Genomic DNA, 21,050 nt, shown 5'->3' on the forward strand with positions numbered 1-21,050 from the left:
GGCACTAAATTGGCAAAATTACTCAGAAATCACAAAGATGTCTAATGTAGGAAAGGAAATATTATACTGCTGCAGAACAACGTGTTCTAGAAACACAGGAACAGGGGTAGATGAATCAGTCCCCTGAGCCTGGGCTGCCATATTGTTAGCCATGGCAACTTGACACACACAAGAAATTGGGGTCCTGGCGCATTGTTGTGAAAAGGAAGAGTGCTTTAGTCTCCTTCTGGCCATAATATGCTTGGCCCAGGAGTGCCTGATGGGACAGTGTAGGGTGGTCTTTCTTTGTACCTATTTGTGCCTGATAAGGAATGTTTAATGCTAAGAAATCCCAAAACTCATTTTCCTCATAGCCAAAAGTTGAAAAACATCTATTTCCCAGTACTAATATCCTCATCTAATGAGCAAAATGATTCATTAATAAAAGCAAATATCACTTCATACCTCATGAATATTTTTCGGTGTGACCGTAATGTCATTTTTGTATCGCACAAAGAACAAGCACAGACCATCAAGGCATACGCTGGATAAATTGCCCAGAAATAATCGCCTCATTTTGGTCCCTTTAGCAATTCCAGCAATAATTCGGCCACTTTCTAAAAATAATCAATCAATCAAAACATTAGTCAGCCATCTACTCGTCATACTTAGAAATGTTTAGAAACATAGATTATGTGCTTTGCAGGATCCAGTTTTCGAATGATATAGTATCCTCCAACAAAGCAGGACTGTAAAGTTCAACCTTTCTTGACGAGTGAAGCAAAATGGAACATTTGGCATTAACATTCTGCACGTTAGGACTGATTTTGCTGCTCCTCCCCCGCCCCATGCCTGTCTAACATGAGTAGCAACATGAATTTGGCATAACAGGTCTGAACATGGCCCAATCGCACCAATGGCATTGGCCTGTTGGAGAGCAGTAGTCAAAAACAAATGAACACTTAGCGTTGAAAAGAAAGGCCTTTGGGCCCTTCTTAGGCTTGCCACCGAGGTCCCTCAAATCCTTCAATCTGGGGACGGTCGCGGAGCAAGCACCACAACTAGCTTCTTGCAACAGTATCTGGACAACTGTGACCTGCAAACACAGGAAGTTGAACCAGAAGAGCCAGCAGATCCCTTCCCTACCACATTAGCATAGCACCACAGTTCTGTGTCTGTTGTGAAAGTTGTGAAAATAAATTAATAAATCTGGCCATTTGTGGGCTGGCTCCTGAAAAAATGACCATGAAAGCTGCTGGATTGTTGTATAAGTTAACTGGTTCACTAGTGTCCTTCAAGGAAAGGAATCTGCCACCCCAACCTGGTCTGGCCTACACATGACTCCAGTCCCACACTATGGCCACGGATTTAATAGAGCTCAGAGGGCGGGTTTGGAGGCGGGTCGGTAGCAAAAATCGGAAAAATAGACGGCTAGCTGCAAAGCCGCCGCCATCCCGCCTCCACGCTACTTTGGCAAGTGTCGGGTCAGCAGCTCCTGACCTGACCCGACAGCAAACAGCGGGAAAGGCACTTAAAGCCGTTAACAGCTTCTTAACTGCCTGGATAATGTTATTTTAACTGCCTGTTCAGATTTTGAAGCTTTTTCTGCATGCTGCCCGCCTTCAGAAAAACACGTCAGCTGCATTGAGCTGGGTTTAGCGAGGGCCTGAATTGTTGGCAGATGCTCAATCAGCTTAAAGGCGGTCCTGCAATCTCTCATAGTTTCAGATGTCACAACTTAGTGCTTTGCGGTTTGGGACACTTTTTGCAGCTTTACAAATCTTGTAGGTGTTCACGCTGAAATCCATCTGCAGTGTGACCTCATTGGAATACCCTCTGGCCACTTTGTCTGAGCGCAAACAACCGCCATTCCTTGACTGAGATATACACCAGCGGTATGGGAACCATTTATATCCTCTCATCCTGGTCGTCATATTCGGAGGAAGAGTAGCCGCGGCAGCAGCACAACCAGACACAGCAGCAGCACCAACAACAGGAGCGCCAACCTTCTCCTCAGCCACCTGATGATGCACAGGGCAGAGGGCGTCAGCGCAGGCCTGCAGCTCACCGCACGTAATACCCCCAAAACCAGGTTTACAGACAGAGGATGAGCTTCCTCAACATGAGTGAGCAGCAGTGCCAAAAGGAGGCTGAGACTTCTGCGAGACGTAGTCGCTGACATCTGCGCAATGCTGTACCAACACCTGGAGCCCAGAGGAGCATGTGGACACCCCTTACCACTGGCTGTCAAAGTCACCACCACACTCAACTTCTTTGCTTTGGGCTCCTTCCAGGGATCAGCTGCACACATCAGCAGCATCTCCCAGTCCGCCGCACACACCTGCATCACGTAGGCTACCGATGCCCTCTTTGCAAAGTCGAACAATTACATCCACTTCTCCACGGATGAAGCAAGTGTGACCGCGCGTGCGGTTGGCTTTGCAAATATGGCAGGCTTCCCAAGGGTGCAGGGCATCGTAGACTGCACACATGTGGCCATTAGGGCACCCCATCACAACCCAGCTGTATTTGTCAACCGCAAGGGATTCCACTCCCTTAACGTCCAGCTGGTGTGTAACCACAGGAAGATCATCATGCATGTTTGCGCAAAGTACCCTAGCAGTTGCATGACTCCTTCATCCTGCGGCAGTCTACTGTGCCTCAACTCTTCAATCTGCCAACCCAACAAGGGCTATCCCCTGAAAAAGTGGCTCATGACACCGATGAGGAGGCCATCAAACGAGGCTGAGGAGCGGTACAATCTGAGCCATATTTCCACCAGAAGCATCATAGAGCAAACCATCGGCTTGCACAAAATGCAATTCCGATGCCTCGACAGATCTGGTGGAGCCCTGCAGTATGCACCAGCCAGGGTGTCCAGAATCATCATCGTCTGCTGTGCGCTGCACAACATCACACAGCAGCGTGGCTTGGCGCTGCCTGAGGAACAAGTGGCTCAGCGCAGAGCCTCTGAAGAAGAAGAGGAGAAGGAGGAGGAAGAAGACGAGGCTGAGGAGGAGGAGGAGGAGGACAAGGATGAGGAAGAGGAGGCACGCCTTGTGGGGCTGGATGAGGCCAATGCAGCAGCACGCGACTGCATTACTTGCCGTCAGGCAAGGGATGCACTCATCCATGCCAGATTCGTGTAAGCTTACGCTTCAACCACAGGTGACTGGCATATGGCTATCAATGTGTGGACGACCTTCTTAACACGCTATACATCATCTCTCCAATAAACGGTGCTTTCCTATCACTCTCAGCACCATCATTACAAATGCAAGTCGCCTTGAGCCCTCACTGTGCAACTTCCATTTCCCAGAACACAGAGGCCAGAACTTCAAATCTTTGCCATCACTTTTGTTTAATCACAACACAAAAGGATGCCAATTGATACTTTACAACAGAACAAAACACCCAAGTGACTACCCTTGTGACTATTTGTGTATTAACTTCCTCTTATGCGTGCTTCTACGTGGCGCTTCCCTGCTGTGGCTTCAGCAGATGTAGAGGCACCTTGCTCACTTTGATGCTGCGCCTGCTTAGACACCTTTGGCAGGCATCCTCTGGATTTGGGAGCCTGGGAGGGCTCGTCCACAGTCTGCACTTCCTGCGGCTGTGCAGGGGCTGAGACGGCCATCTAAGTTGGGTGAGGAATCTGAAGCTGTAACCAAGGGCTCCGCAGTGGCATGGTCATGTGAGCGCTTGGAGAGGAGTCCACACTTCCTTGTTGTCTACCAACAACATTCCTCTCATGGGTCACCCGCACTTCAGCGCAAGCGTCTGGAGAGCACCTTGTTGCACATCAGTGGGGCCATGAGGACCCATCTCTGTACTGACAATCTTCATAACGGGGACGTCCATGTACCTCTGGTGTCTCTCCTCAATAGATGCCCATCTAACTTGCATAGCAGACCATCTATTTAGAAGAGTCACCATGTTCTCCTGAGTCTGGCGACTTATGACCTCCATGGAGGTTGCCACCCTCTCCATAGCGGCACATTCATGCGCCATTGCCTCCACAAAGGCAGTGCTCATGTTTGAGATGGACTCCTCCATTCTCTGCACGCTCACAGTTACCCTGGATGCAAACCCTGTCAGAGACTCCTGCACTTGTTCCACCGCTCTCTTTCTGGATAGCCCCAGAGGCACGGCATCTGCATGCAGCTGAGCAGAGCTAGGCGCGTCCTGCAACCTCCGACGAGGACTCTCCACTGCTGTCGCTATCTCCACCATCTGCTGATGCTCACTTGTGAGCTGTGATACACCAGGTGACAACACTGCTCTATGTCGCGAAGGCCCCGCTGAGGTGTTCATTTCTGTGCTGGTGCTGGGTGCCCAGTGTCCTGGCCAATATTTATCCCTCAACCAACATAACAAAAACAGATGATCTGATCATTATCACATTGCTGTTTGTGGGACCTTGCTGTGTACAAATTGGCTGCGCAAATAGAGGTAAACGAATATGATTTGGTTGGGATTACGGAAACGTGGCTCAAGGATGGCCAAGACTGGGAACTCAACATCCAGGGGTATTCGATATTCAGGAAAGATAGGCAAAAAGGAAAGGGAGGTGGGGTAGCATTACTGGTTAAAGAAGGGATTAATACAATTGTAATGAAGGATATTAGCTCTGATGATGTGGAATCTGTATGGGTAGAACTGAGAAATGCTACGGGGAAAAAAACATTAGTGGGAGTGGTATATAGACCTCCCAACAGTAAGGCGGAGGTTGGGGATGGCATGAAAAGGGAAATTAAAGAAGCGTGCAATAAGGGCACAGCAGTCATCATGGGTGACTTTAATCTACATATAGATTGGGCCAACCAAATTAGTAACAATACTGTGGAGGAGGAATTCCTGGAGTGTTTACGGGATGGTTTCCTGGACCAATATGTTGAGGAACCAACCAGAGATCAGGCCATCTTAGACTGGGTATTATGTAATGAGAAAGGATTAATTAGCAATCTTGTTGTACGAGGCCCCTTGGGTCTGAGCGATCATAATATGATCGACTTCTTCATTAAGATGGAGAATGAAGTAGTTGACTCAGAGACTAGGGTCCTCAATTTAAATAAAGGAAACTACGATGGTCTGAGGAGCGAGTTGGGTAGGATTGATTGGGGAATGGCACTCAAAGGGTTGACGGTGGATAGGCAATGGCAAACATTCAAAGACCGAATGGATGAGCTACAGAATTTGTTCATCCCAGTTTGGCATAAAAATAAAACAAAAAAGGTGACTCAACCGTGGCTAACAAGGGAAATTAGGGATAGCATAAGATCCAAGGAGACGACATATAAATTGTCCAGAAAAAGCAATAATCCTGAAGATTGGGAGCAGTTTAGGATTCAACAAAGGAGGACAAAGGGATTAATTAAGAAAGGGAAAATAGAATATGAGAGTAAGCTTGCAGGGAACATAAACACTGACTGTAAAAGCTTTTATAGATATGTGAAGAGAAAAAGATTGGTGAAGTCAAGTGTAGGTCCCTTGCAGTCAGAATCAGGGGAATTTATAATGGGAAACAAAGAAATGGCAGACCAACTAAATTCATACTTTGGTTCTGTCTTCACAAAGGAGGGCACAGATAACCTCCCAGAGATGCCGGGGAACATAGGGCCTGATGAAAGGGTGGAACTGAAAGAAATCAGTATTTGTAGGGAAATGGTGTTAGGAAAATTGATGGGACTGAAGGCCGATAAATCCCCAGGGCCTGATAATCTACATCCCAAGCTCCTTAAGGAAGTGGCCCTAGAAATAGTGGATGCATTGCTGGTCATCTTCCAGAACTCGATAGACTCTGGAACAGTACCCATGGATTGGAGGGTAGCTAATGTTACCCCACTATTCAAAAAAGGTGGTAGAGAAAAAGTGGGGAATTATAGACCGGTAAGCCTGACATCGGTAGTGGGGAAAATGCTAGAATCTATTATAAAAGATGTAATAGCAGAGCACTTGGTAAGCAGTGACAGGATCGGACAAAGTCAACATGGATTTACAAAAGGTAAATCATGCTTGACTAATCTACTGGAATTTTTTGAGGATGTAACTGGTAAAATAGATAAGGGAGAACCAGTGGATGTGGTGTATTTGGATTTTCAGAAGGCTTTCGATAAGGTCCAACATAAGAGATTAGCGTGCAAAATTAAGGCACATGGGATTGGGGGCAAGGTATTGACTTGGATAGAGAACTGGTTGGCGGACAGAAGGCAGAGAGTTGGAATAAACAGGTCGTTTTCCGAGTGGCAGGCAGTGACTAGTGGGGTACCGCAAGGATCGGTCCTAGGGCCCCAGCTGTTCACAATATATATTAATGATCTGGACGAGGGAATTGGATGTAATATCTCTAAATTTGCAGACGACACAAAGCTGGGTGGGAGGGTAAGCTGTGAGGAGGCTGTCGAGAAACTCCAGTACGATTTGGACAGATTGGGTGATTGGGCAGAAACATGGCAAATGCACTATAATGTGGATAAATGTGAGGTTATCCACTTTGGTGGCAAAAACAGGAAGGCAGATTATTATTTGAATGGCAATAGATTGGGAGAAGGGGAAGTGCAAAGAGACCTGGGTGTTCTTGTGCACCAGTCGCTGAAGGTAAGCATGCAGGTGCAGCAGGCGGTTAAGAAGGCAAATGGTATGTTGGCCTTCGTAGCAAGAGGGTTCGAGTACAGGAACAAGGATGTCTTGCTACAGCTGTACAGGGCCTTGGTGAGACCGCACCTTGAGTATTGTGTGCAGTTTTGGTCGCCTTACCTGAGGAAGGACGTTCTTGCCATGGAAGGAGTACAGCGAAGATTCACCAGGCTGATACCTGGGATAGCAGGAATGACGTACGAGGAGAGATTGTGTCAATTGGGCTTATACTCACTGGAGTTTAGAAGATTGAGAGGGGATCTCATCGAAACCTATAAAATTCTGTCAGGCCTGGACAGACTAGATGCAGGAAGGATGTTTATGATGGCCGGGAATCCAGAACCAGGTGTCATAGTCTAAGGATAAGGGGTAAGCCATTTAGGACTGCAATGAGGAGGATTTTCTTCACCCAGAGTGGTGAACCTGTGGAATTCTCTGCCACAGAGGGCGGTGGAGGCCAGTTCATTAAATATATTCAAAAAGGAGTTGGATATATTTCTTAAGGCTAAAGGGATCAAGGGATATGGGGAGAAGGCAGGGACAGGGTACTGAATTTGGATGATCAGCCATGATCTCATTGAATGGCGGAGCAGGCTCGAAAGGCCGAATGGCCTACTCCTGCTCCTATCTTCTATGTTTCTATGTTTTCTGTGGCTGCCGCGTTTCCCACATTATAACAGTGACTCCACTGCAAAAGTGTCTGCTACCTAAAAATCAGATGTCTAACTCATGCCTTTAAAAGAAAGACTTGAAAGACTTGCATTTATATAGCGCCTTTCATGACCATCGGACTTCTCAAAGCGCTTTACAGCCAATTAAGTCCAATCATGTCAGCCGCAGGACATCGCTGCAGGTGTTCCTGAGGTCAGTGTCCTAGGCCCAACCATCTTCAGCTGCTTCATGAATGACCTTCCCTCCATCATAAGGTCAGAAATGGGGATATTCGCTGATGATCGCACAGTGTTCAGTTCCATTCGCAACTCCTCAGATAACGAAGTAGTCCGTGCCCGCATGCAGCAAGACCTGGACAATATTCAGGCTTGGGCTGATAAGGAGCAAGTAACATTCGCGCCACACCAGCGCCAGGCAATGACCACCTCTAACAAGAGTATAGCCACCTCTCCTTGACATTCAACAGGATTAGCATCGCTGAATCCCCCACCATCCACGTCCTGGGAGTCACCATTGACCAGAAACTTAACTGGACCAGCCACATAAATACTGTGGCTACAAGTGCAGGTCAGAGCCTGGGTATTCTGTGGCGAGTGACTCACCTTCTGACTCCCCAAAGCCTTTCCACCATCTACAAGGCACAAGTCAGGAGTGTGATGGAATACTTTCGACTTGCCTGAATGAGTGCAGCTCCAACAACACTCAAGAAGCTCGACACCATCCAGGGCAAAGCAGCCCGCTTGATTGGCACCACCTTAAACATTCACTCCCTCCACCACCGGTGTACTGTGGCTACAATGTGTACCATCAATAAGATGCACTGCAGCAACTCGCAAGGCTTCTTCGACAGCACCTCCCAAACCCGCGACCTCTACCACCTAGAAGGACAAGGGCAGCAGGTGCATGGGACCACCACCAACTCCAACTCCAAATTCTGCTCCAAGTCACACACCATCCTGATTTGGAAATACATCACCGTTCCTTCATCGTCACTGGATCTAAATCCTGGAACTCCCTCCTTAACAGCACTGTGGGAGTACCTTCACTTCACGAACTGTAGCGGTACAAGAAGACAGCTCACCTTCTCAAGGGCAATTAGGGATGGGCAATAACTGCTGTCCTTGCCATCCCATGAATGAATTTTAAAAAATCAGTCTTCATAAATGAAGACAGTAGCTAAGTTCCAGATTCAATGATGCTGACTAAAGAATCAACATCAGAAATAGACAGAAATAAAGCCAAAATTATGGTGGACAATCCAGAGAACCCCTGCAGATGTTCCAGGCGATAATGTTGAAAAGAAACCTGAACCAAATGGGAAACACCCTAGAATTTTCAAGGAGATGGGGAAAGGAGACACGGCTCTGGTCAATACTTGTAGGTCCTCCATTACCTATAGGTGATAAATGAAGCATAGAAAATATCATCCGAGGATTCAAAGAAAGCACTGAAACATGAATATAATAACATTGTTGGCCAGTTAACCTAATATCTGTAGTGAGAAAAATGCTTCAGACTATTATACAGGCTACCAGTAAATTTGGCACCATTGCATCCTGTAAAACGGGTGCAATGATGCTGAATTTATGCCCCATAGAGACAAATGTACACCATCCTATGGACTGCTACCTGAATTCTTCCAAATCACCTTCCCTCACTTCATTTGAAATGTCATCTCCCAAGTTCTCATATTCTCATTCAATAGTTAAAAGATGGCAAAAAGATACAGTAATGTTACCGACCATTTAAAACTATTCCCTCTTCATGCAGAATAAAATTGCTGACAATACCAGAATGTCAGGCAATAGGTTAACAACCGCCAAACCAACAGGTATCAACATATCAGAAGAAAGAGGAACTGGAAATACCAGGAGCCAAAAATTCAGCTCCGTAGTGTCCGAATTTTCAGCACTACGGGTGCCGTTTTGTGAGGAAGATGGCTCCCACGCCACCCGCTCACACTTCTGATGTGTGCCGTGCTGGATGCCATCTTGGTGGGGGCGTTAGCGTCGGTGCTGGGAGCATGTGCCAGAAGTATATAAAATAGGCATATCGTGACATCAATCATCGTGCAATGCTGATTTGATGCCAGCGCTGCCATTTTCATCCTCAATGCTAGAGCTAACGCCCTGTCTTAACCTCGCACAGCTGAACATGTGTCCAGCAGCAGCAAGGACATTCCACCAGCGATATTTAAATGGATCAGCAACCGCTCTAAGGTTAGTTGCTGATTAATTTCTACTAGCTCTGTGTAAGTTTGTGGAAGTGTTTGGAGCTTTCTAGAGTTGTTTGAAGTTGGTGAGGTGACAGGAAGTGATGCTGCAAACGGAGAAGACCTTGCTCTGACTTCAAGTGTTCTGGTCAGACCACTTGCTCCCAGTCATGGGTGCTCTAGTTGTTGTTCCCCCTGGACCTGCAGCATGACAGAGAGATGGAGCAGAGGCAGCGAAGAAGAGGACAAGCTGCTCGCAGAGGGAGGAGGGCAGGGAGGCGGGCTCTTTCTCTTACCTCAGCCTGAGGCAGAAGCAGAGTGTGAGGCGTCAGCACTTTACGAAGGAGGTGCTCACAGAACTTTGTCACCTCTTGCAACCAGACGTGCAGCCTCAAACCAGGGCAAGGACAGCGCTGCCAGTGGCTGCGAAGGTGACCATGGCCCTGAATTTCCTCACGTCGGGATCCTTCCAGGCTGGAGCAGGCAACATCTGTAACATCTCCCAGTTCGCCGTCTACTGCTGCATGAGAAGTGACAGATGCTCTACGCCAGGAGAGGGAATTTCATTGTCTTCCCTCTGACCAGAGAGAAGCAGGCAGAGAGTGCATGTGGCTTTGTCAGGAAAGCAAGCTTCTAGAGGTGAGTAAAGTAGTGGACAGGGGAACGTCTATGGATGTTATTTATATGGACTTCCAGAAGGCATTTGATAAAGTCCCACATAAGAGACTGTTAATTAAGGTAGAAGCCCATGGAATTGAGGCCAAATTATTGACCTGGTTAGGAAATTGGCTGAGCTTCAGGAGATAGAGAGTAGGGATAATGGGTAGGTACTCAAGTTGGCAGGATCTGACTCAAAGTGTCCCGCAGGGATCTGTGTTGGGGCCTCAACTATTCACAGTATTTATTAACGACTTAGATGATGGCATAGAAAGTCATATATCCAAATTTGCCGATGACACAAAGATAGGCAGCATTGTAGGCAGTGTAGATAAAAGCATAAAATTACAAAGGGATATTGATAAAGTGAATGGGCAAAACTGTGATCAATGGATTTCAATGTAAGCAAATGTGAAGTCACCCACTTTGGACCTAAAAAGGATAGAACAGGGTACTTTCTAAATGGTGAAAAGCTAAAAATAGTGGCAGTCCAAAGAGCCTTGAGGGTCCAAGTACATAGATCATTAAAATGTCATGAACAGATACAGAAAATAATCAAAAAGGCAGATGGAATGCTGGCCCTTATATCTAGAGGACTAGAATACAAGGGGGTAGAAGTTATGCTGCAGCTGTACAAAACCCTGGTTAGACCACACCTGGAGTACTGTGAGCAGTTCTGGGCAACACACTTTAGGAAGGGTATATTGGCCTTGGAGGAAGTGCAACATAGGTTTACCAGAATGATACCCGGACGTCAAGGGTTAAGTTACGAGGAGAGATTACACAAATTAGGGTTGTATTCCCTAGAATTTAGAAGGTTAAGGGGTGATCTGATCGAACTTTTCAGGATATTAAGGGGAACAGGTAGGGTAGATAGAGATAAATTATTTCCGCTAGTCGGTGAGTCTAGGACTAGGGGGGTGCATAGTCTAAAAAATTAGAGCCAGACCTTTCAAGAGTGAAATTATGAAACAGTTCTACACACAAAGGGTGGTAGAAGTTTGGAACTCTTTTCCGCAAATGACAACTGATGCTAGATCAATTGTTAATTTTAAAACTGAGATTTAAAACCCATCTTAGACTGGGTATTATGCAATGAGAAAGGAATAATTAGCAATCTTGTTGTGCGAGGCCCCTTGGGTCAGAGCGATCATAATATGATAGAATTCTTCATTAAGATGGAGAGTGAAGCAGTTACCTCAGAGACTAAGGTCCTGAATTTAAATAAAGGGAACTATGATGGTATGAGACGCGAGTTGGGTAGGATTGATTGGGTAATGTCACTCAAAGGGTTGACGGTGGATAGGCAATGGCAATCAAAAAAGGTGACTCAACCGTGGCTAACAAGGGAAATTAAGGATAACATAAGATCCAAAGAGAGGACATATGAATTGGCCCTAAAAAAGCAGCAAACCTGAGGATTGGGAGCAGTTTAGGATTCAACAAAGGAGGACAAAGGGATTAATTAAGAGGGGGAAAATAGATTATGAAAGTAAGCTTGCAGGGAACATGAAAACTGACTGTAAAAGCTTTTATAGATATGTGAAGAGAAAAAGATTGGTGAAGTTAAGCGTAGGTCCCTTACAGTCAGAATCAGGGGAATTTATAATGGGGAACAAAGAAATGGCTGACCAATTAAATACATATTTTGATTCTGTCTTCACACAGGACACAAATAACCTCCCAGAGATGTCGGGGAACATAGGGACTAATGAGAGGGAGGAACTGAAAGAAATCAGTACAGGTAGACTACCCTTTATCCGAACTTCCGAAAACCGAAACCCTCTAAAAACCGAAGGTTTTTTCGGTCAGCGTAAGTCGTGCGCACGACATGACCAGAGTGGCGCACGACTCACGCTGAGCAGAGGGTCAGCGTAAGTCGTGTGCACGACCCCCCGCGGACCCCCCCGCGGACCCCGACCCCCGCCGACCCCCCCGCGGACCCCCATCGACCCCGACCCCCGCCGACTTATGCTGAGCAGAGGGTCAGCGTAAGTCGTGCGCACGACCCCCCGCGGACCCCCGCCGACCCCGACCCCCGCCGACCTACGCTGAGCAGACCTGTTGGTGGAAATGCGGAACTTCATTGCATTCCAGGCTAGCAGCGACGGACAAGCCACGACTGCGGACCCCCGCCGACGCCGACCCCCCAGCGGACCCCCGCCGACCCCCCCACGGAGCCCCGGCGACCCCGACTCTCGCCGACCCCCCCGCTGAACCCCGCCGACCCCCCCGCGGACCCCCGCTGACCCACCTTCCGAAATCCGAAATTTTCCAAAAACCAAAACACGGCTGGTCCCGAGGTTTTCGGATAAAGGATAGTCTACCTGTATTTGTAGGGAAATGGTGTTGGGGAAGTTGACGGGATTGAAGGCCGATAAATCCCCAGGGCCTGATAATCTACATCCTAGGGTACTTAAGGAAGTGGCCCTGGAGATAGTAGATGCATTGCTGGTCATCTTGCAGAACTCGATAGACTCTGGAACAGTACCCATGGATTGGAGGGTAGCTAATCTTACCCCACTATTCAAAAAAGATGGTAGAGAAAAAGCAGGGAATTATCGACCGGTAAGCCTGACATTGGTAGTGGGGAAAATGCTAGAGTCCATTATAAAAGATGTAATAGCAGAGCACTTGGAAAGCAGTGACAGGATCGGACAAAGTCAACATGGATTTACAAAAGGTAAATCGTGCTTGACTAATCTACTGGAATTTTTTGAGGATGTAACTGGTAAAATAGATAAGGGAGAACCAGTGGATGTGGTGTATTTGGACTTTCAGCAGGCTTTCGATAAGGTCCCACATAAGAGATTAGCGTGCAAAATTAAGGCACATGGGATTGGGGACAAGGTATTGACTTGGATAGAGAACTGGTTGACAGATAGAAAGCAAAGAGTTGGAATAAACGGGTCGTTTTCCGAGTGGCAGGCAGTGACTAGTGGGGTACCGCAAGGATCGGTCCTAGGACCCCAGCTGTTCACAATATATATTAATGATCTGGATGAGGGAACTGGATGTAATATCTCCAAATTTGCAGACGACACAAAGCTGGGTGGGAGGGTATGCTGTGAGGAGGATGTCGTGAAACTCCAGTACGATTTGGACAGGTTGGGTGATTGGGCAGAAACATGGCAAATGCACTATAATGTGGATAAATGTGAGGTTATCCACTTTGGTGGCAAAAACAGGAAGGCAGATTATTATTTGAATGGCAATAGATTGGGAGAAGGGGAAGTGCAAAGAAACCTGGGTGTTCTTGTGCACCAGTCGCTGAAGGTAAGCATGCAGGTGCAGCAGGCAGTTAAGAAGGCAAATGGTATGTTGGCCTTCGTAGCAAGAGGGTTCGATTACAGGAACAAAGATGTCTTGCTGCAGTTGTACAGGGCCTTGGTGAGACCACACCTTGAGTATTGTGTGCAGTTTTGGTCGCCTTATCTGAGGAAGGATATTCTTGCCATGGAAGGAGTGCAGCGAAGATTAGCCAGGCTGATACCTGGGATGGCAGGAATGACGTACGAGGAGAGATTGTGTCGATTGGGCTTATACTCACTGGAGTTTAGAAGATTGAGAGGGGATCTCATTGAAACCTATAAAATTCTGTCAGGCCTGGACAGACTAGATGCAGGAAGGATGTTTCCGATGGTCGGGGAGTCCAGAACCAGGGGTCATAGTCTAAGGATAAGGGGTAAGCCATTTAGGACTGAGATGAGGAGGAATTTCTTCACCCAGAGAGTGGTGAACCTGTGGAATTCTCTGCCACAGAGGGCGGTGGAGGCCAGTTCATTAAATATATTCAAGAAGGAGTTGGATATATTTCTTAAGGCTAAGGGGATCAAGGGATATGGGGAGAAGGCAGGGACAGGGTACTGAATTTGAATGATCAGCCATAATCTCATTGAATGGCGGAGCAGGCTCGAGGGGCCGAATACATAGATACATAGATACATAGAAGATAGGAGCAGGAGTAGGCCATTCGGCCCTTCGTGCCTGCTCCGCCATTCGATGAGATCATGGCTGATCCTTTAATTCAGTATCCCGTCCCCGCCTTCTCTCCGTAACCCTTAACCCCTTTTGCCCGTAGAAATATATCTAATTCCCTCTTAAATATATTTAATGAGCTGGCGTACACTGCCCTCTGTGGCAATGAGTTCCACAGGTTCACCACTCTCTGAGTGAAGAAATTCCCCCTCATCTCTGTCCTAAATGGTTTAGCCCTTATCCTTAAATTATGTCCTCTAGTTCTGTTCTCACCCGCCAAGGGAAACATTCCTTCTGCATCCAGTCTGTCTAGACCTGTCAGAATTTTATACACTTCTATGAGGTCCCCTCTCAATCTTCTAAACTCCAGTGTGTACATCCCTAAACTACATAGTCTCTCCTCATAGGTCATTCCCGCCATTCCTGGTATCAGCCTGGTGAATCGCCGCTGCACCCCCTCCATGGCAAGAACATCCTTCCTCAGATGAGGGCCTACTCCTGCTCCTATCTTCTATGTTGCTATGTTTCTATGATAGATTTTTGTTAACCAAAGGTATTAAGGAATATAGGCCAAAGGCGGGTGGGTATATGGAGTTAGACCACAGATCAGCCATGATCTCACTGAATGGCGGAACAGGCTCGAGGGGCTGAATGGCCTACTCCTGTTCCTATGTTCCGATGACAGCAGCTCCCAAACCCTCGACCTCTGTCACCTAGAAGGACAAGGGCAGCAGGCGCATGGGAACACCGTCACCTCCAAGTTACACACCATCCTGACTTGGAACTATGTTGCCATTCCTTCATCATTGCTGGGTCAAAATCCTGGCACTCCCTCCCTAACAGCACTGTGCAAGTATCTTCACTGCACAGACTGCAGCAGTTCAAGAAGGGGACTCACCACCTTCTCAAGGGCAATTAGGGATGGGCAATAAATGTTGGCCTTGTCAGCAATACCCACATCCTCGGAACGAATAAAAAAAATCCATCGTCACCAAATAGTCATCCTGTGACTTACCTTTGATTCTGAAACAAAGCAGGGCCTGCAGAGTGTCCCAGAATAAAGGAGTCAAGGCAGCTCCCTGCACATTTAATATTAACATGAATGTAGTCTTACACAAGTTGCATTTTCAGGAATGAAAGCCCTCACAGTTAATAACATGGTTTATGCACTTGAGAAGTTTTGTCAGAGTGGACTTAGCTGGTTTGAATATGGCTAGGGGAGTGGAGAAACTATGTTGATCCTTCAAGAAAGTGATTCTGAATACAATAGATCAATGTGCACCCATGCAAAGCAAAGGTACCAAACTTAAAGGCACTCCTGCTGGGTTGGACAGGACTACTAAGCAACTCATAAAGAGAAAAAGCCATGATGGATAATAATGACATATAATTAAGATGGATACAATACCAAAAGGCATAAAAATGGAAAAGACATTTTTTCATTGAATAGTGAGGGATAATAATAAATTGATTCTGTTATATTAAGAGAAAAAGAAAAAAAGGATGGAGTGGGATCAGGTGAGGGCATAACAACTGATGCTGCACCGGCTGAAAATGTGCTAAATAAGTTTTGTGCCTCAGTTTTTACCAAGGAGTCATTTGACCTGAAAAAGGAACTAGAGAGTGTTGCAGGGGTAAGTTGTGACACTGTTTACATTACTACCAGCAAGGTTGTCGAATAGCTGTGCAAACATCAGATAAATGAATTTCAGGGCCCAGATAAGATGCATCTAAGGATCCTTAAGGAACTAAGGGAGGAAATTGCAGGAAATCTGGCACAAATCTTCCAGAAATCACTGAATACTGCAAAAGTCCCTGGGGACTGGAGAAAGGCAGATGTTACTCCTAATTTTAAAAAATGGTAGCAAAAGTGACCCAGCAAACGATAAGCCAAAAAGTTGGACATTCATTGTGGCTAAAGTTATGGAAACCCTTCTTAATGATAAGATTATGGAGCATCTGGATAGAAATAAAATCATGAAAGTCAGCCAATATGGGCTCATGCAGCATAGAAACATAGAAGATAGGAGCAGGAGTAGGCCATTCGGCCCCTCGAGCCTGCTCCGCCATTCAATGAGATCATGGCTGATCATCCAAATTCAGTACCCGGTCCCTGCTTTCTCCCCATACCCCTTGATCCTTTTAGCCTTGCGAAATATTTCCAACTCCTTCTTGAATATATTTAATGAATTGGCCTCTACTGCCTTCTGTAGTAGAGAATTCCACAGGTAGCACCACTCTCTGGGTGAAGAAATTCCTCCTCATTTCTGTCCTAAATGGCCTACCCCTTATCCTTAGACTGTGACCCCTGGTTCTGGACTCACCGGCCATCGGAAACATCCTTCCATCATCTAGTCTGTCTAGTCCTGTTAGAATTTTATAAGTTTCGATGAGATCCCCTCTCATTCTTCTAAACTCCAGCGAGTACAAGCCCAATCGATCGAATCTCTCCTCATACGTCATTCCCGCCACCCCAGGTATCAGCCTGGTGAATCTTCGCTGAACTCCTGCCATGGCAAGAACATCCTTCCTCAGATGAGGTGAACAAAACTGCACACAATACTTAAGATGTGGTCTCACCAAGGCCTTCTACAACTGCAGCAAGACATCCTTGTTCCTGTACTCAAACTCTCTCGCTGCGAAGGCCAACATACCATTTGCCTTCTTAACCGCCTGCTGCACCTGCATGCTTACCTTCAGCGACTGGTGCACAAGGACACCCAGGTCTCGTTGCACTTCCCCTTCTCCCAATCTATTGCCATTCAGATAATAATCTGCCTTCCTGTTTGGGAGGGTAAGCTGTGAGGAGGATGTCGTGAAACTCCAGTACGATTTGGACAGATTGGGTGATTGGGCAGAAACATGGCAAATGCACTATAATGTGGATAAATGTGAGGTTATCCACTTTGGTGGCAAAAACAGGAAGGCAGATTATTATTTGAATGGCAATAGATTGGGAGAAGGGGAAGTGCAAAGAGACCTGGGTGTTCTTGTGCACCAGTCGCTGAAGCTAAGTATGCAGGTGCAGCAGGCGGTTAAGAAGGCAAATGGTATGTTGGCCTTCGTAGCAAGAGGGTTCGAGTACAGGAACAAGGATGTCTTGCTACAGTTGTACAGGGCCTTGGTGAGACCGCACCTTGAGTACTGTGTGCAGTTTTGGTCGCCTTACCTGAGGAAGGACGTTCTTGCCATGGAAGGAGTGCAGCGAAGATTCACCAGGCTGATACCTGGGATGGCAGGAATGACATATGAGGAGAGATTGTGTCGATTGGGCTTATACTCAGTGGAGTTTAGAAGATTGAGAGGGGATCTCATTGAAACTTATAAAATTCTGTCAGGCCTGGACAGACTAGATGCAGGAAGGATGTTTATGATGGCCGGGGAGTCCAGAACCAGGGGTCATAGTCTAAGAATAAGGGGTAAGACATTTAGGACTGAAATGAGGAGGAATTTCTTCACCCAGAGAGTGGTGAACCTGTGGAATTCTCTGCCACAGAGGGCGGTGGAGGCCAGTTCATTAAATATATTCAAAAAAAGAGTTGGATACATTTCTTAAGGCTAAAGGGATCAAGGGATATGGGGAGAAGGCAGGGACAGGGTACTGAATTTGGATGATCAGCCATGATCTCATTGAATGGCGGAGCAGGCTCGAAGGGCCGAATGGCCTACTCCTGCTCCTATCTTCTATGTTTCTATGTTTTTGCTACCAAAGTGGATAACCTCACATTTATCCACGTTATATAGCATCTGCCATGCTTCTGCCCAATCACCCAACCTGTCCAAATCATCCTGGAGTTTCTCGGCATCCTCCTCACAGCACACATGCCCACCCAGCTTTGTGTCATCTGCAAATTTGGAGATATTACATCTAGCTCCCTTGTCTAGATCATTAATATATATTGTGAATAGCTGGGGTCCAAGGACCGATCCCTGCGGTACCCCACTAGTCACTGCCTGCCACTCAGAAAAAGACCTGTTTATTCCAACTCTTTGCTTTCTGTCTGCCAACCAGTTCTCTATCCAAGTCAGTACCTTGCCCCCAATCCCATGTGCCTTAACTTTACACGTTAATCTCTTATGCGGGACCTTATCGAAAGCCTTCTGTAAGTCCAAATACACCACATCCACTGGTTCTCCCTTATCTATTTTACCAGTTACATCCTCAAAAAATTCCAGTAGATTAGTCAAGCACGATTTACCCTTTGTAAATCCATGTTGACTTTGTCCGATCCTGGCACTGCTTTCCAAGTGCTCTGCCATTACATCTTTTATAATGGACTCTAGCATTTTCCCCACTACCGATGTCAGGCTTACCGGCCTGTAATTCCCCGTTTTCTCTCTACCACCTTTTTTGAATAGTGGGGTAACATTAGCTACCCTCCAATCCATGGGTACTGTTCCAGATTCCATCGAATGTTGAAAGATGATCAGCAATGCATCTGCTATTTCTAGGGCCACTTCCTTAAGTACCCTAGGATGTAGATTATCAGGCCCTGGGGATTTATCGGCCTTCAATCCCCTCAATTTCCTTAACACCATTTCCCTACAAATACTGATTTCTTTCAGTTCCACCCTTTCATCAGACCCTATGTTCCCCGACATCTCTGGGAGGTTATTTGTGTCCTCCTTTGTGAAGACAGAACCAAAATATATATTTAATTGGTCTGCCATTTCTTTGTTCCCCATTATAAATTCCCCTGATTCTGACTGCAAGGGACCTACGCTTGACTTCACCAATCTTTTTCTCTTCATATATCTACAAAAGCTTTTACAGTCAGTTTTTATGTTCCCTGCAAGCTTACTCTCATATTCTATTTTCCCCTTCTTAATTAATACCGTTGTCCTCCTTTGTTGAATCCTAAACTGCTCACAATCCTCAGGTTTACTGCTTTTTCTGGCCAATTTATATGTCCTCTCCTTGGATCTTATGCTATCCCTAATTTCCCTTGTTAGCCACGGTTGAGTCACCTTTTTTGTTTTATTTTTATGCCAAACTGGGATGAACAAATTCTGTGTTCATCCATGCGGTCTTTGAGTGTTTGCCATTGCCTATCCACCGTCAACTCTTTGAGTAACATTCCCCAATCAATCCTACCCAACGCGCGCCTCAGACCATCGTAGTTTCCTTTATTTAAATTCAGGACCCTAGTCTCTGAGTCAACAACTTCATTCTCCATCTTAATGAAGAATTCTATCATATTATGATCGCTCCGACCCAAGGGGCCTCGTACAACAAGATTGTTAATTAATCCTTTCTCATTACATAATACCCAGTCTAAGATGGCCTGATCTCTGGTTGGATCCTCGACATATTGGTCCACGAAACCATCCCGTAAACACTCCAGCAATTCCTCCTCCACAATATTGTTACTAATTTGGTTAGCCCAATCTATATGTAGATTAAAGTCACCCATGATGACTGCTGTGCCCTTATTGCACGCTTCTCTAATTTCCCTTTTAATGCCATCCCCAACCTCCGCATTACTGTTTGGAGGTCTATATACCACTCCCACTAACATTTTCTGCCCCTTGGTATTTCTCAGTTCTACCCATACAGATTCCACATCATCAGAGCTAATATCCTTCCTTGCAATTGTGTTAATCCCTTCTTTAACCAGCAATGCTACCCCACCTCCCTTTCCTTTTTGCCTATCTTTCCTGAATATTGAATACCCCTGGATGTTGAGTTCCCAGCCTTGGCCACCCTGGAGCCTTGTTTCCGTAATCCCAATCAAATCATAATCGTTTACCTCTATTTGCGCAGCTAATTCATCCACATTATTACGAATGCTCCTTGCATTAAGACACAGAGCCTTCAGGCTTGTTTTTTTAACGCTCTTAGACCTATTAGGATTATTATTTACTGTGGCCATGTTTGATTTAAACTGTTGATTTCTATGACTGCCACTTTTGTTTTTCTCCTTCCTATCTTTTTCTTTTATCCTTGTTTCCCTTTCCTCTGTCCCTCTGCTCAGGTTCCCAACCCCCTGCCATTTTAGTTTAAACCCTCCCCCAGAGCACTAGCAAACACTCCCCCTAGGACATCGGTCCCGGCCCTGCCCAGGTGCAAACCGTCCAGTTTGAACTGGTCCCACCTCCTCCAGAACCGGTTCCAATGTCCCAGGAATTTGAATGAAGGGGAAGTCATTCAAATCTAATTTACTCTTATCAAGCTCTTTTGTCACCCGGGTGACAAAGGAGCTTGATAAGAGTAAAGCAGTGGATATGGTATACTTGGACTTCAGTCAGACCTTTGCTGCAGTTCCTCTGAAAAGGACTTATTGAAAATGTTAAAACGTGTGAATCAGTGAAAATATTTTACAATGGATACTGGTTGACAAACAGAACCCAGATGGCGGTGGTACAGGGATTATTACCAGCCTGGAAGAATTTTACCAGTCGGGTCCCATAGGGGTCCGTTGTGGAATCTCTTTAGTATCTTCATAAATGATCTGGAGCTATAGGTCACAAGCATAGTGCCTAAATTTACAGGTGATACAAAGCTAATGAAGGTGATAGACTGCAAAGCTGAACAGCATAAGCTATGTGAGGATTTGATATACTTGAGAATTGGGCAGACAGATGGCAGATGAAATTCAATGTAGAAAAATGCAAAGCGCTTTACATAGCGACAAAAAATCCAGGAAGGGACCGTAACTTAAATGGAAAACAAAATGTACATGAAAATGAAAGAGATCTGGGGCTCCTGATCAACACTAAATTGAAGCTATCCCAACAATACTCGGTAGTAGTGAGTAAAGCAAATCAGATGTGAGGATGTATTAAAAGGTCAATATTGAATTAAAATATGAGAGTTAATCCTGACACTTTATAAATCATGGGAAGTCCTGTTACAGTAGGGAAGTCCTGTTACAACTGTACAGGGCGTTGGTGAGACCACACTTGGAGTACTGTG

General features: G+C 46.0%; 1 protein-coding gene across 1 annotated transcript in view; it reads right to left on the reverse strand.

Annotated features, from left to right (window-relative positions):
* Positions 1 to 438: 438 nt before the first annotated feature.
* The window catches only part of LOC147113157 (dynein axonemal heavy chain 8-like), a 193,127-nt gene continuing 172,515 nt past the window's right edge, over positions 439 to 21,050 (reverse strand). Inside the window, exon 5 of the mRNA XM_085998247.1 lies at positions 439 to 596. Within this exon, the coding sequence (XP_085854373.1) occupies positions 439 to 596 (158 nt within the window). The remainder of the gene's footprint in view (positions 597 to 21,050) is intronic.

Source organism: Somniosus microcephalus, chromosome 9, assembly GCF_052327205.1.
Source record: "Somniosus microcephalus isolate GS21.2 chromosome 9, FLI_Smic_1.0, whole genome shotgun sequence".
In the NCBI taxonomy this organism is placed as follows: Eukaryota; Metazoa; Chordata; class Chondrichthyes; order Squaliformes; family Somniosidae; genus Somniosus; species Somniosus microcephalus.